The sequence below is a fragment of the Siniperca chuatsi genome, linkage group LG12 (genome assembly GCF_020085105.1).
Source record: "Siniperca chuatsi isolate FFG_IHB_CAS linkage group LG12, ASM2008510v1, whole genome shotgun sequence".
Classification (NCBI taxonomy): domain Eukaryota; kingdom Metazoa; phylum Chordata; class Actinopteri; order Centrarchiformes; family Sinipercidae; genus Siniperca; species Siniperca chuatsi.
In genome coordinates, this window is record NC_058053.1 from 16,449,727 (window position 1) to 16,461,933 (window position 12,207).

Here is a 12,207-nt window from a genome sequence, read left to right on the forward strand (position 1 = left end):
CCCCAGCATTTCCAGGAGATTGTCTGAGAATCAAACATGTGTATACCACCCTAGTGTAGATGCATTTGGTGCAGAAGTGAAAAACAGTGCATTAGTCTTTTGAAAACTGAGCTGTTAAGACAAAACATCATTTTCAATCTCCTTAGAGTGCAGCTATATCAGATTGGTTAATGTTATTATTACTCTGATTACCATTTCTTACATTTGATAGCACATCTTCTTTACAGTGAAGGGGAAAAATGGGAGTAATGGTGAGAGGAAAATGCAATCTAGATGTCAGACAAGCACTTGATTAACCACTTACAGAAACATTCTCTGCGTCAAGGCTAGCCCATGCCATCTCATGTTTCCACTCAGCCTGATCCTCCAAACATTACTGGCCACAAGGTATTGATTTTTCATTCTTCTCAATATCCACTTGCCGTTAATACAATTTACACCAGACTATCAATGTTTCAAGGAGGCCTCCCCTCCCCTTACAGTACTGCCGGGATCTTCTCACACACAAAGAGGGCACACCCGAAGCTTCCCCTTCATTAGCTCCAGTTGTGAATATCTACCTTAGAGTGAAGACATGGAAATTGACAATACAGGCAAAAATGAAATTTGTGTTAGCAGCAGTATGGACAAAAACCAAGAGCAGCAGAGGTGAGTCTGAGGCTGTTTCACTTTTTTCCCCTCTCAAATTTAAAAATGATTGACAACAGAGACATTCAACGATGAGCGATTTACAATATTTAGGGTGGAAACATGTCCCCCACCCATCTGTATTATATCCAACAGGAATTGGTGTAACAAATCTAATCTATAACTGCAACAGTATAGATTGTGGACCCTGATTTCTGCCTTAAAGTTAAAGTTCAAAAAAGTTATGTGTCATTCCTACTAACTATCAAAAATGCAATTGAAAAGACATTTAGTTTGTTTGGGACTGAGGTATAAAAAATAAACTAAAAGTAAACTATAACTATAAAAAATAATATAGTTTAAAAGAAATAGATATGAAAACTAATACAATTAACAAAGTTCTGTGAAATGATTCCTATTTAAAATGATAGTTTTCATCTGTATTAATAGATGAAAATCTGTGATGATTTTCCATTCTACCATTATCACATGCAAAAAACAATTATCTTCCATATCGTCAAGCTAATAATTATCGTAATCCATGGCATTACAAATGATGCATGTTCTCACAGATGCTGGCTGATAGGCATGGAGCCCAGCCTGCAGCAGCGCAGTGTTTCTGATTCAAGTGACAACGCTGGCTTGGTGACCTTAGCAGCTTTCCATGGGCACATTGATTTTTGTCCCACATTACAGATAATTGCTGGATGCTGTGAATCCTATCCTCCCAGGCCAGCAGGGAGGAGCTTCTGTAGTTTGTTGACACGAGAGTGGCAATCTGATTTGAGGAATGTGATATCCTGGGATCTTATTGACTGCAATTGACTTTTGTGTACTTCCTGTCTATGGTAAGATTATATTTAACAGTTTATCAGGAGAATTGCTTTTTTTTTTTTGCCTGTTGGGGTTGCTTTTGTGTTCTATGTTACTGACAGTTAATTGTGCACAACAAAATATAATGATGAATGATATTCTGCAGTTTCATTAAGTAGTGTACTTCAATGTTAAAGGTCCAGTGTGTAACATTTAGGAAGAGCTATTGGCAGAAATGGAATATAATATTTTTAGGTATGTTTTCATTAGTGTATAATCACCTGAAAATAAGAATTGTTTTGTTTTCATTACCTTAGAATAAGCCATTTTTATCTACAGAGGGAGCGGGTCCTCTTCCTGCTGCCATGTTGCACCACCATGTTTCTACAGTAGCCCAGAACGGACAAACCAGTCCCTGGCTCTAGATAGGGCCTTTCGCGTTTTTCGCAAGTTTCGCGGCCACCGTAGTTTCTCCTTGGACACGCTTGGAACGGGAGGGTGAGACGAGTGGTACTCAAATGGTTGCAAACTGCAATTTCATCGCTAGATGCCACTAAGTCCTACACACTGGACCTTTAATGCTTGATTTAAACAGCAAGAACACCTTTCAGACTTTAATGAGAGCAACGGGTTTGTCCACCTCCGTTAATGGCTTTCCAACTTGTTTAATTAATTATTATTAATGACCTATTTGGTATTCTTCTGTGATGGCAAAAAAGATAATTATCCCAATTCAGATTTGTAGCCAAATAGTGTAAATCACATTATTGGAATAAATGCAGTTGACGGTTTTACAAATATCAGTAACCTTTAGTGAGGGCTAAGCAGTAGTCTTATATTAATATGAGTTTTCCTGTTCTGCATGGAGTGACTCTCATCATTTTATGCAAATGACTGCATCTACTGTTTGTTCTGCTCCATAAAGTAATGAAAACGTCCCTTCCTTGCTGTTATTATGTGAGGTACAAATCTGCTTTGATGGACTGGACATTTACTTGTATCTCTTGTATGTGGAAGCACTTTTTGCTTTTGCTTGTTTGTTTTAGCCATTATTTATTAGTTATTGTAGAGCATTGGGATGTTTTGTATTTTACTAATTAATCAGATATTCATCAGAACTGTGTTTTGCCGTCATATAATCTGTCAGAGCAATTTGCAAAGAAGCATGCAGCTTCACATTGTTCTAAGGAAACAAATGAGCCATCCACCCACGCACAGTGAACAGCACATTAAATCAGATGAGTCTCAGAACACACACTGCCTATCATCACTGTTGTGACCCCAAGACAACGTGCTAAATGTGATTCTGTACACTGCGCAGGGTTAATGCACTTTGAACATCCCTTGTTCCCACTCTAAGTGGTGCGGCCTGTGTGTCACGGAAAAACAGGCCACTGATGCAGCGTGCTGTGGCCCAGGGGCTGGTGTTTGGCCACATGATTGGATGGATTCATGTGCAGTATTTATCTCACAGAAAGGTCTGCTTTTGTCTGCTTTAACCTCACACAGTGCTCCATTGTGGTCATTTGGTCATGCACAGCTACTGTATATACATAAAGAGAAACAGTGTGTGAGCAATTTGCCCAGTGCACAAATTACTGAAATAGCATGGTACTGTACATATAGCAAGAAATGTTTTCATGAAAAACATTGTCAGACTTTCTGTTACACTGTCTTGTTGTTCTATAGGGAGCTGGACTTTCAGTTGTCAGACTTCTGTGTATACATGGCATGGGATGTGTTATGCAAGCAGTTCTATTTGCTTGCAGAGGCAAAGACACGTGCCTCAGTTCATAACTAATGGAAGACTGTGTATGCCATTCATGCATGAGAGAGTCTGCATGGCATAATCCAGCGTGAACTATGATGATGTTAAAATGCCACGGCTTTATGGGAGATAAAAATCAAAAAATGTGGACTTATTAAATATACTGTATTTATTAAAATAGAGTGTGACAAGCTGCATTATTTGACAATAGATGTGTGCAAAATACATTGAAAATATGAATAATAAAATAATACCTGATGCTACAGTATAACATTTAGGTTAAGATCTAATTCTGTGGTTTATATAGGATTTAGGTTTGGCTCTGTTAAGGGTGACAGTTGGCAGGCAGTGATAGAGTTTGGATTATGGTTGAAGCTTAATTTTTGAGCTCTCATGGATGATAAAACACATGCCATTTCCAAATGCCTCGTACAGCAATCAGATTAATATTTCAGATACTGCAATTTGGTTGCAAATGTTGTAAATAATACCATCAAGATAAAACACTGATGTTAGTTTCAGTTGTTGGAAAGGGTTAGGGTTAAATATGTCAGATATGTTTTAACTCTTCTGCTATGACCAATAGAATCAAGTTGAAATATGGAAACACCACAGGTGAATTTCACCCAAACAGAACATGTTTTTCATGAGCTGTGCTCATTGTGGCAACCAACAACCAGCACAACAACTCATTGGAGTCCAGCTGTTCAGCATTGATCCCTCTGTGTTTTCTGATGCACTGGCCCGGAATGTGATGTTATTTCATTACTGAGGCAGAAGCGACAAGCTCGGTCTCCTCCCCCAGGGCACTGGCCACTCACTTGGACAGGGGCACTGTATGTAATCATAACTGAGTGGCTTAGTCAGACAAGCTCAGTTGCCTATGGAAAGTCCAACTCAAGCAGGGAGAAACTTTGGAGTCAGGAGGTTGGACGGGAGCACACATCAGTGAAAGAGGCTTGAAAGGCCTGGACAGGAAAAACAGAAACAAGTACTGCATTTAAGACTTGTCATCAGCAATGGACACAGATGACAATGAACTCGGCGTCTTCACTGTCATTCAGTGAGTAGTGTGCTGTGGATTGGTGTGCTTACTTTATAATTCAGTCAGAGCTGGTTACTCACAACTGTTAGATCTCTAAGGATGAGTGCACTGATAGTGGTTTTTGTACCAAGAGTTTTGATTGTTAAGACATTTATGCATTAGAGGGTAACAGAGACAGTTAAACTTTTCACTTCAGCCTTCCATCGGCCATTTTGATGAGAATTAATGATTGACTCAGTTAATGCTTTTAAACAAAAACAACTGATTTTGTTTGTATTGTGATTGTTGTTTTGATACAGATTGCTGACACAAGGTCGTGGGTTACCCAACTTATTCTTTACCACTGCATCGCAGTAATGCTGTATTGTATGTCCGTGTGGGATTGGCAAGGTTTTTCAAGATTCACAACCTTCTTGAAAATAATTGGTGTTTACAACTTTCACGAGAACTTTTCCTTTTATATTTTCGCACCCGAGTGACAGTAGTGTGCTGAAACAAATGTATGGTTATATTCTATTAAAACATCAGTGTTGTAAGGCTATAGATTATAGATGCTTGATGGAACGAGGCATACAGTAGGCTTACAGCAGATTAATAGGCCTTTTTCACCGCCACATTTTGACATGTCATATTAGGAAAAGCACAGCTGGAATTAATAACTGTAATCAGTTGATGGCTGCATTCCATTTAGATGTGTCAGTAAAGGGTCCAGTTATTGTGCATGCACCACTCACTGGCTTGGCTCACTGGGTTACTTAAATGGAACAGGGCAATCAATAACAGTAATAGTAACACCTGCTATAACAAGTCAAAATGTCTGCTGTGAAGAAGGCCTATGTGGGCGTATTCTGAAAGAGCAACAAATCCCAAGTTTGCATTTAGTTAGCTATAGATTAGTTGGGCATGTAGGAAGTTAGTATTAAGAAGAATAATGTTCATAAGAATTTTAACAAAATGAGAACAGTTTGTAGAGCTGTGATAGACTGCCGAATGTCCATGGTGTATACAGTCTCCTGCCCAGTGCATGCTGGGAGAGGCTTCAACCTGCAATGACCCTGAACAAGATAAGCGAATGCAGAAGAGAAATGGATGGATGCACCAAGCATGACCTGCCAATGACCCATATAAGCATGTTTGATAACCTGCACGTTAACCAGGCACACAGTAACTGTATGTGTTGAGCATCTTGGCAGTGTCCCCATTATGTTGTTTTATTCACTCCACACAGAATAGGCTACAGCCTCCCAGTATTACTTTGAACTTTATCAGCAGGTGTAGTGAAACTGGCACACCAAATCCATAATCTTTTCAAAGTGTAGCATAACTCCGCCAGGTAACACTTCACTTCTTATCCCAATTAGTCACGCCACTGAATATTCATGGCAAAACAGCGTTCAGATCTTTAAACTCCCTCCTAAAAGCGGTTTAATTCACTGAATAAATCAACCGCGGCACAGTCATAATTAGTGTCGCACTAACAGATTGGAAAAGTTAAGGTACTGAGGTGTGTCATAGGCAGATATATGTTGACATACACAAACAAACAAAACACAGTGGATGAGACAGTTACCGAAGTGTGGTTTCTGAGGGCAGTTTGCTGTTGTGGCCACTGTCAAACATCTGGTTGAGGGCCAAGGGCCACTAATGCTAAGTTGGGATCAGACAGCAGTAAAAGCTACAAATTCAGATCACTCTACTGCACACTGAAGTCTATAATGCTGCTCAATCTGCAGTATAACACTTTATATGAAAACATGATCTCACAGTCCCATTCTGTAGACATTTTCTGATAAATCTAGTGTTGTGATGCTTTTGAGCATTGAGTATACATTTATGCCCTTGCTATTTTGCAAGGTTAACAATTTATGCAAAGTGGTTATGCTCAGCTTATTTTAGCTTTTAAAGGCAAGCAATGTGATCCAAAGGCAGGACTTGCTAAATTTGAGCACTGCTGGGTTTTCAGTGGCCAAATGTGCCAGAATGACTGAAATCAGCTGTTTTAATAGGGAGGACAGTTAGGGATCAACAGGGCAGCAGGGTTTTATCGGTCAAAGCTTCAGCCATAGTCTCCTTAGATCACTCTTCTGTCTGACCTTAATATCCTCTGCCACTCATGTTGGCCTCTGGGTCGCAAGCCCAAATGGACAAATATAACTGTCCAGAATACGCTGAGTCTCTCAAACCTCCCGCCACAAGACACAGTGGTTGCATTTGAAGCAAATTGTCAGACATGTTCTCCTCGCTCATCAGTGCATCGCTGATGTCTTGTGTGTACTCCCCAAAAAAAGACTGCCTGTTCTCTGCCAGAGATGTATCATCAGCAAACTGTTGTGTTTCAGAATGTAATTAACATAATGATTCACTCCACGTTTTTGGATTTATCTGTTATATTTATACTGGATACAATTGGATAAAGTCTCTTCATAGATTCAGAAATTTTAAGTAAAAATTCAAATCTGTCGGGGGCAATCGGGAGGCTCACCCTTTTACCCATCAAGCTGCATCTTTTCTATGGCAGCAAACAAATCTGAGCCTGAGTGGAAGTGACAACATTCTTTATTGCATGTATCACTCTCAGCAAAGGCACATTGACTCACCCTGCAGAGCCTTACAAGTTGTGGCATTTTAATATAGGATGGTTGCTACTTGACTGCAGAAGCAGTAACAAATCGTAGCTTGAAATTCCTCAACTAATATTTGTATTTGTATTTATTTATCCATTACTACCTGACATTTTTATTGATTACAGTGTTTATTATTCTGTCAAGGTCCCACCAGAGATTCACACTGAATGTAACTAGGTACGGGAATATTTTCTTTTAACCCTATAAGTTGTATTATTTTGACAATACTGTGGTATAAATGAACAAGTAGAATATTATGTTTGTTTCCACAGTTTATTGACTTTTTGAGGTATATTTATTGATGATAGTAAATAGCTATGTTCCAACACATAGTTGAGTGGAAGCGATGCCTTTTATAGAATATATTTGATGTTAGCTTTGTCTAGCTGGGTGTTTCCTGTAGGCACATCACATATCAGGATAACAGAGTAAATTGTCTGTATTACTGTGAGAAGTTCCTTTCATCAAAACTGTCTGAGCCATAGACGAGGCTAATTGGCTCTTGGTGCTTTTCGACATAAGTGCCTATCTGTGGTGTTTGATTTATGATAGGTTATTCTTCCTCTTTGGGATAATAGACACGTGGTGATTCTTCATCTGGTGATGGGGCTGAAATATGATTTGTGTGGTTTTAAAATTTCAAAATGTCTTTATCAGTTTATCAGGGTTTGAAACCCTAAATGAAATAGAACGTACCAAGCACATTGAAATTGGCCTACATCTTGAACTAGATGGAGAAAGATATGAAAATGTATTCAGATGTATTTTGATCTGAAGAAATATCACAGAGGAAATGAGATGCTTGAAGCATCTGTTAACGTGCAGCCGAACCACGTGAAGCACTGTTAATCACAACAGCCCTCATCTTCTCCCCTCTGGACATTGATTGATCACACAAACCCAGTTCTCATTATCTACTATGGAATTCCATTCTGCATAGGCGATCTAACAATCCTGATCTTCTTTTGAGACCACTACATCAGCTCTGTGTTTGTTTGTGTTGGGTGGGCTGCTAAAATGTTTGGAGGCCTCTCATGAATGGCCTCATTGAGAGTAAGCATTTAGCAGCTGAACTGTTTTGAAAGGTCAAAACAAATGCAGTGTACAGTATGGGCATCCTAATGTGCAGCTGTGAGGCAGAGACCTCAGCTGGGGAGGGGACACATCAGGTCCTCCTGTCTCTCCAGCTGCTCTCACTGCTTCTCACATTATGTGCACATCATGCAGTGTGTCTCTGTCATTTCATCTCTCATCTTTTTCAACCCTTTCTCCTGCTTTCTGGAAACGCACCACATGATTGAGGATTGATGAGGCTAGCCTTTGGGGAATTCTTGGAAGCTGGCTGCATCCTTTTAGTAGTAATTCTTGTGGCCCTTACTACCATACATACACTACATCCTCTCACATTCTCTTCCACTCTTATCTCCCACCACTACCGCCACCCCTGTCCCTCCCTCCCCCCCCCTCCCTCTGCCCATGGCTCTGGCTCTCTCTGCCTCTCTCCAAAGCTGTTGTTACTGTGCGGCTCCCGCACATCATTCCACCGCGATGGAAATTAAATGAAGGTGGCTTAACGCAGCTAACAGAGGCATGCTTTGAAGGATGTAACCGGGGGAAGCTGCTCTGCCAGATCCTTTTCCATGGGCTGTGGATTTGCGCTGCTGAGGCGAAGACACAGCAATCACTCAACCATGCAGAAGCCCAGACAACAGGACTAATCTCTCCACCTGACTTGTGGAAGCTCCACTTTTTTTTCTGAATTATTTATTCCTCGGTGCCAAAGACAGTGTGGGACAATGGAGCCGGAGTGAAGTAGATGGTAAATTGGTAGCCTTGACTGCAGTCTGCAGCACACATGGATGTGTTCAGCTTTGTGAAGATGCCAAAGCTGTCAGGGTGAGTCCGATGGATGCTGCCGTGTATTTGCCCGTCTGTGTATGTGCCTGTTCGTTCTCTAGTAGGTGGTATTATGTATGTTCATATAGGCATGAGAGAAGAGAAGAGAGTGACACAGGAATCACATGTGGGGATGATTAAAAATGCTGAGTTATTGATATCTCAAGAGAGCAAGTTGTGCAGTCACGTATGATGTGAAATGAATGAGCAAGTGAGGTAGATGGGAGTGGGGGTGGATGCAGAAGCTGATGTGGTTCATGCATCTAAACTGTCTGTATCTAAGTTCATACATTTCTTATACTGCAGACAGTGGTTATGGTTTGTTGCTTTATATGTTTTGTGATCATGTGTATCATGAAACCACAAATGTTCTTGGACACTACTAAAATTAACTGCATTTGTTTCAGATTTTATACCACTTCAGTTACAGGGCCATGGGTAATGACCACCAATTCACAGTAAAGTTGTAAGTCATTTTCAAACATCATATTGTGGTAGTATAATATAAACATATCTTCTTCACATAAATAATTGAGCGTGATCTGTCTTTTGTCAAGTTCACATACCCCTGGCCAACAGGAAGATGAACACTTACAGATGATGTAGAGCAGTAGAATCCTTGCTGTTTTACAATTAAAACAATAAAATAGAAAAACACCAAATTGTAGTTTTCATTCTTATTCTTGTGTTCATCATTTTGGCAAATTTCAGTATAAGAGAGAACTGAAAATTTGGTTTGTTTTTTTTACAAGAAGTGAGGACAAGTATGTGATATGTGAAGTGTACGTTAAACTGACAGTCCAGAGGAATTTATTTATTGCCAGGGTAGACACCTCACCTTATGCACCCATGGGTCTGCTAGATTGAGTTGATCTGCCCCAGTGGACACTAATCCTCCTAGGGGATTTGGCTCCATCAGAAACACAAAAAACTGATGGTGGGAACAGCTGATCAGAAATGGGAAATATTAAATCAAGATACTGTATGTGTCACAAGAATGCACATTCACTGCATTTCATCCCACTTATGAGTCATCAACAGACTGCACTGGCATTTTTTTCATTACTTTTTTTTTAAAATAGACAGAAAAATGACAGCAAACAATTACAGCAATTTACTGTAGCATTGAAGCATAATATTGCACCTCAGTATTTAGTTTTTTTTTGTTATAAGCAAATCACTGCTTTTCTTTTTTTAACATTCCTGCAGGAAAGCAGGCAGGTAGCAGGGATTTTCCATCAGATGAGAGGACCGTTGTTTTCCAGTTAATATCCCTCCATGGCAGCATTTATGCGGCTCCCAGTAGACCACCAACGTCACTGCATCCTGTCACTGTTAATAATGCCACACGATGCTATCCCTGATTATGAGTTGACCACCGCTACACTGGCTTTTTTTTGCTTTCTCCCTCTCAGCTGCTAGCAAGAATTAAAGTCAGCAGGGTGCTGTTTGGCTAAGGTTGATAGAACAAACCCACTGCATGTATTTAGAGATCTACAAGAAAGGGAACATTTCCCTCATTGTCTCTTCCTCCTGCCTCGCAACGCCCCCAGATGTGTCTGCTGTCAGAGACAAAAGCATGCTCTTGCCTTATTTTCTTCATTCTTTGTTGTGTTTCAATATAGCAAACATTTCCACCTGTTGATGTTCTTTTACTGAAAGATAACTTACTCTCATCCTCTGTCTTCTTGTATCGAACAAAGCAAGTTTGAGCCATTTGACCAAATTTGTTTAAGCTGCTCTGGTTTGATCTTTCCATGTAGAACTTGGGCTTAACTTAGCTGGAAGTGCTGTTACACTTTTAATACATCCTGTGGTTTGTCGACAACAGCACTGTGGAGATAATGAGCATGTACATCACATATTTATAGAAAATATCAATCATTGCTCAATCACAGTGATTGCTTGACTCAATAGGGTTGCTAAAATGTGTGTCTGTGTAGGTGACTGCTGAGCAAGCTTGCATTGCATCCATTAAAAAAGATTATTTTGTTAATGTATGATGATGCATCTATTTTTAGTCATCCTTATGTAAAAGAGAGATGTTTTCATTAAATGTGTAAGAGGAAATTTTTTTCTGGATGGCGCTGGCAAGATTTTTCCTCAACATGAATAATATGGAAGAACAGTTAAAGCAAATTTATTTGGACTGCGTGGCTTAATTCCTGGCTGTGTTTCTTAAAAAAATCTATTCTGTGAGCCATTGTTCGACATGTTTTGACTGCAAACTTTTTTTACACAGGAAATCACTGGTCTGGACACAAATTGATTAGCCTGAATGTTCATCAGAGTACACAAAGACCAAAAGATCTGTCATTCTTAGCTGGTCACATCAGAAGCTCTCAGGGAAGAGTAGATCAGAAATGGCTCAGGGTCAGAAATGGGAGCCAGCTGGCTGGTGGACGAGGTCTCAGGCAACCATTTATTTTGTTCTGTCCTTTAGAGCTTTTAGCATAAAAGCAGTGAGTAGCACAATGAGATGCAGTAGAATCCAAGTCTAGTCCAGTGCCCACAGGGTAAGTTCATCACTATATTTGGTTAATGTTTTACATAGAGCACTGCAGAGCAAAGGAGGCCCTGGGAAAATGCACAGGAATGATGAAATAATAATGAAAACACAGATGTCTCTTTAGTTTTACATCTATTTTATTTTACAGCTGGATATAAAATGATCAGTTCAGTCAATGTGGTCTAATGAGAAATGTATTGTGTATATGTAATGTGTGTATGCAATCACACACATTAGTTTCTGATTTGTTATTTACTATATAATTACTGTGTAGTAGCTCTTTAAAAGGCTTATGGTGTTCTGCTGTTTAACAGGTAAACTTGAGGCAGGGGGACTGTGAGGCTCACTTACTCACTGTGAAATAGCAGGAGGATCATAGTGGGTGGGCTGTTCCCCAGATGCAGTTTTATTCCCACCCAGAAGAGATTAACTAACCAAAAACCTTTCTATATAGAGACACCAGAGAGCTGCTCAGGATAGTGCGGTTGCCCATGGCAACAATATCAGTACTTCCAAAGACAAACACAGAAATACAATATTCAGTTGGAATAATAGGGAAAATAGACACTCATATATGTAATAGACACTTATTCTGAAGAGAGTGTTGGGTAGAAAATGTCAGTATTTCCGAATAATGTATGAAATTCTAGTCCCCCAGGCTGTCTGATTTGGCTGTGTTGATGTCATTTCATCATTGTTTGCTTCATATGAAAGTGGTTTCTTGCAAATATCAGGAAAACACAGTGTTTTCTTCTCTGATGTCAAATAAACACAATGTAAAGTGGATAAAAAACTGTGATGTATAAGTCACAGAATGGACAAGAACAGCAGCATGAAATTGAGTAATTATGTGTAACTACATGGTCAGCAATATTTTTGAAATCACTGATAGCTTTTACTTAAACAGCTAAGAATAAATAGCAGA

The 12,207-nt window shown here is 39.6% G+C and overlaps 1 protein-coding gene across 5 annotated transcripts in view; it reads left to right on the top strand.

The window, feature by feature from the left end:
- The window catches only part of frmpd4 (FERM and PDZ domain containing 4), a 48,580-nt gene that overhangs the window by 10,751 nt on the left and 25,622 nt on the right, over positions 1-12,207 (top strand). Inside the window, exon 1 of one of the 5 annotated variants that reach the window (XM_044217779.1) lies at positions 522-648. The exons of 2 other annotated variants lie outside the window; for them this stretch is intronic. In XM_044217779.1, coding sequence (XP_044073714.1) covers positions 575-648 — 74 coding nt within the window. In that variant the 5' untranslated portion in view covers positions 522-574. Of the gene's footprint in view, positions 1-521; positions 649-4,070; positions 4,272-8,343; positions 8,774-12,207 lie in introns of those variants that run through there. 2 more of the 5 variants (XM_044217780.1, XM_044217781.1) reach the window with 2 other exon arrangements.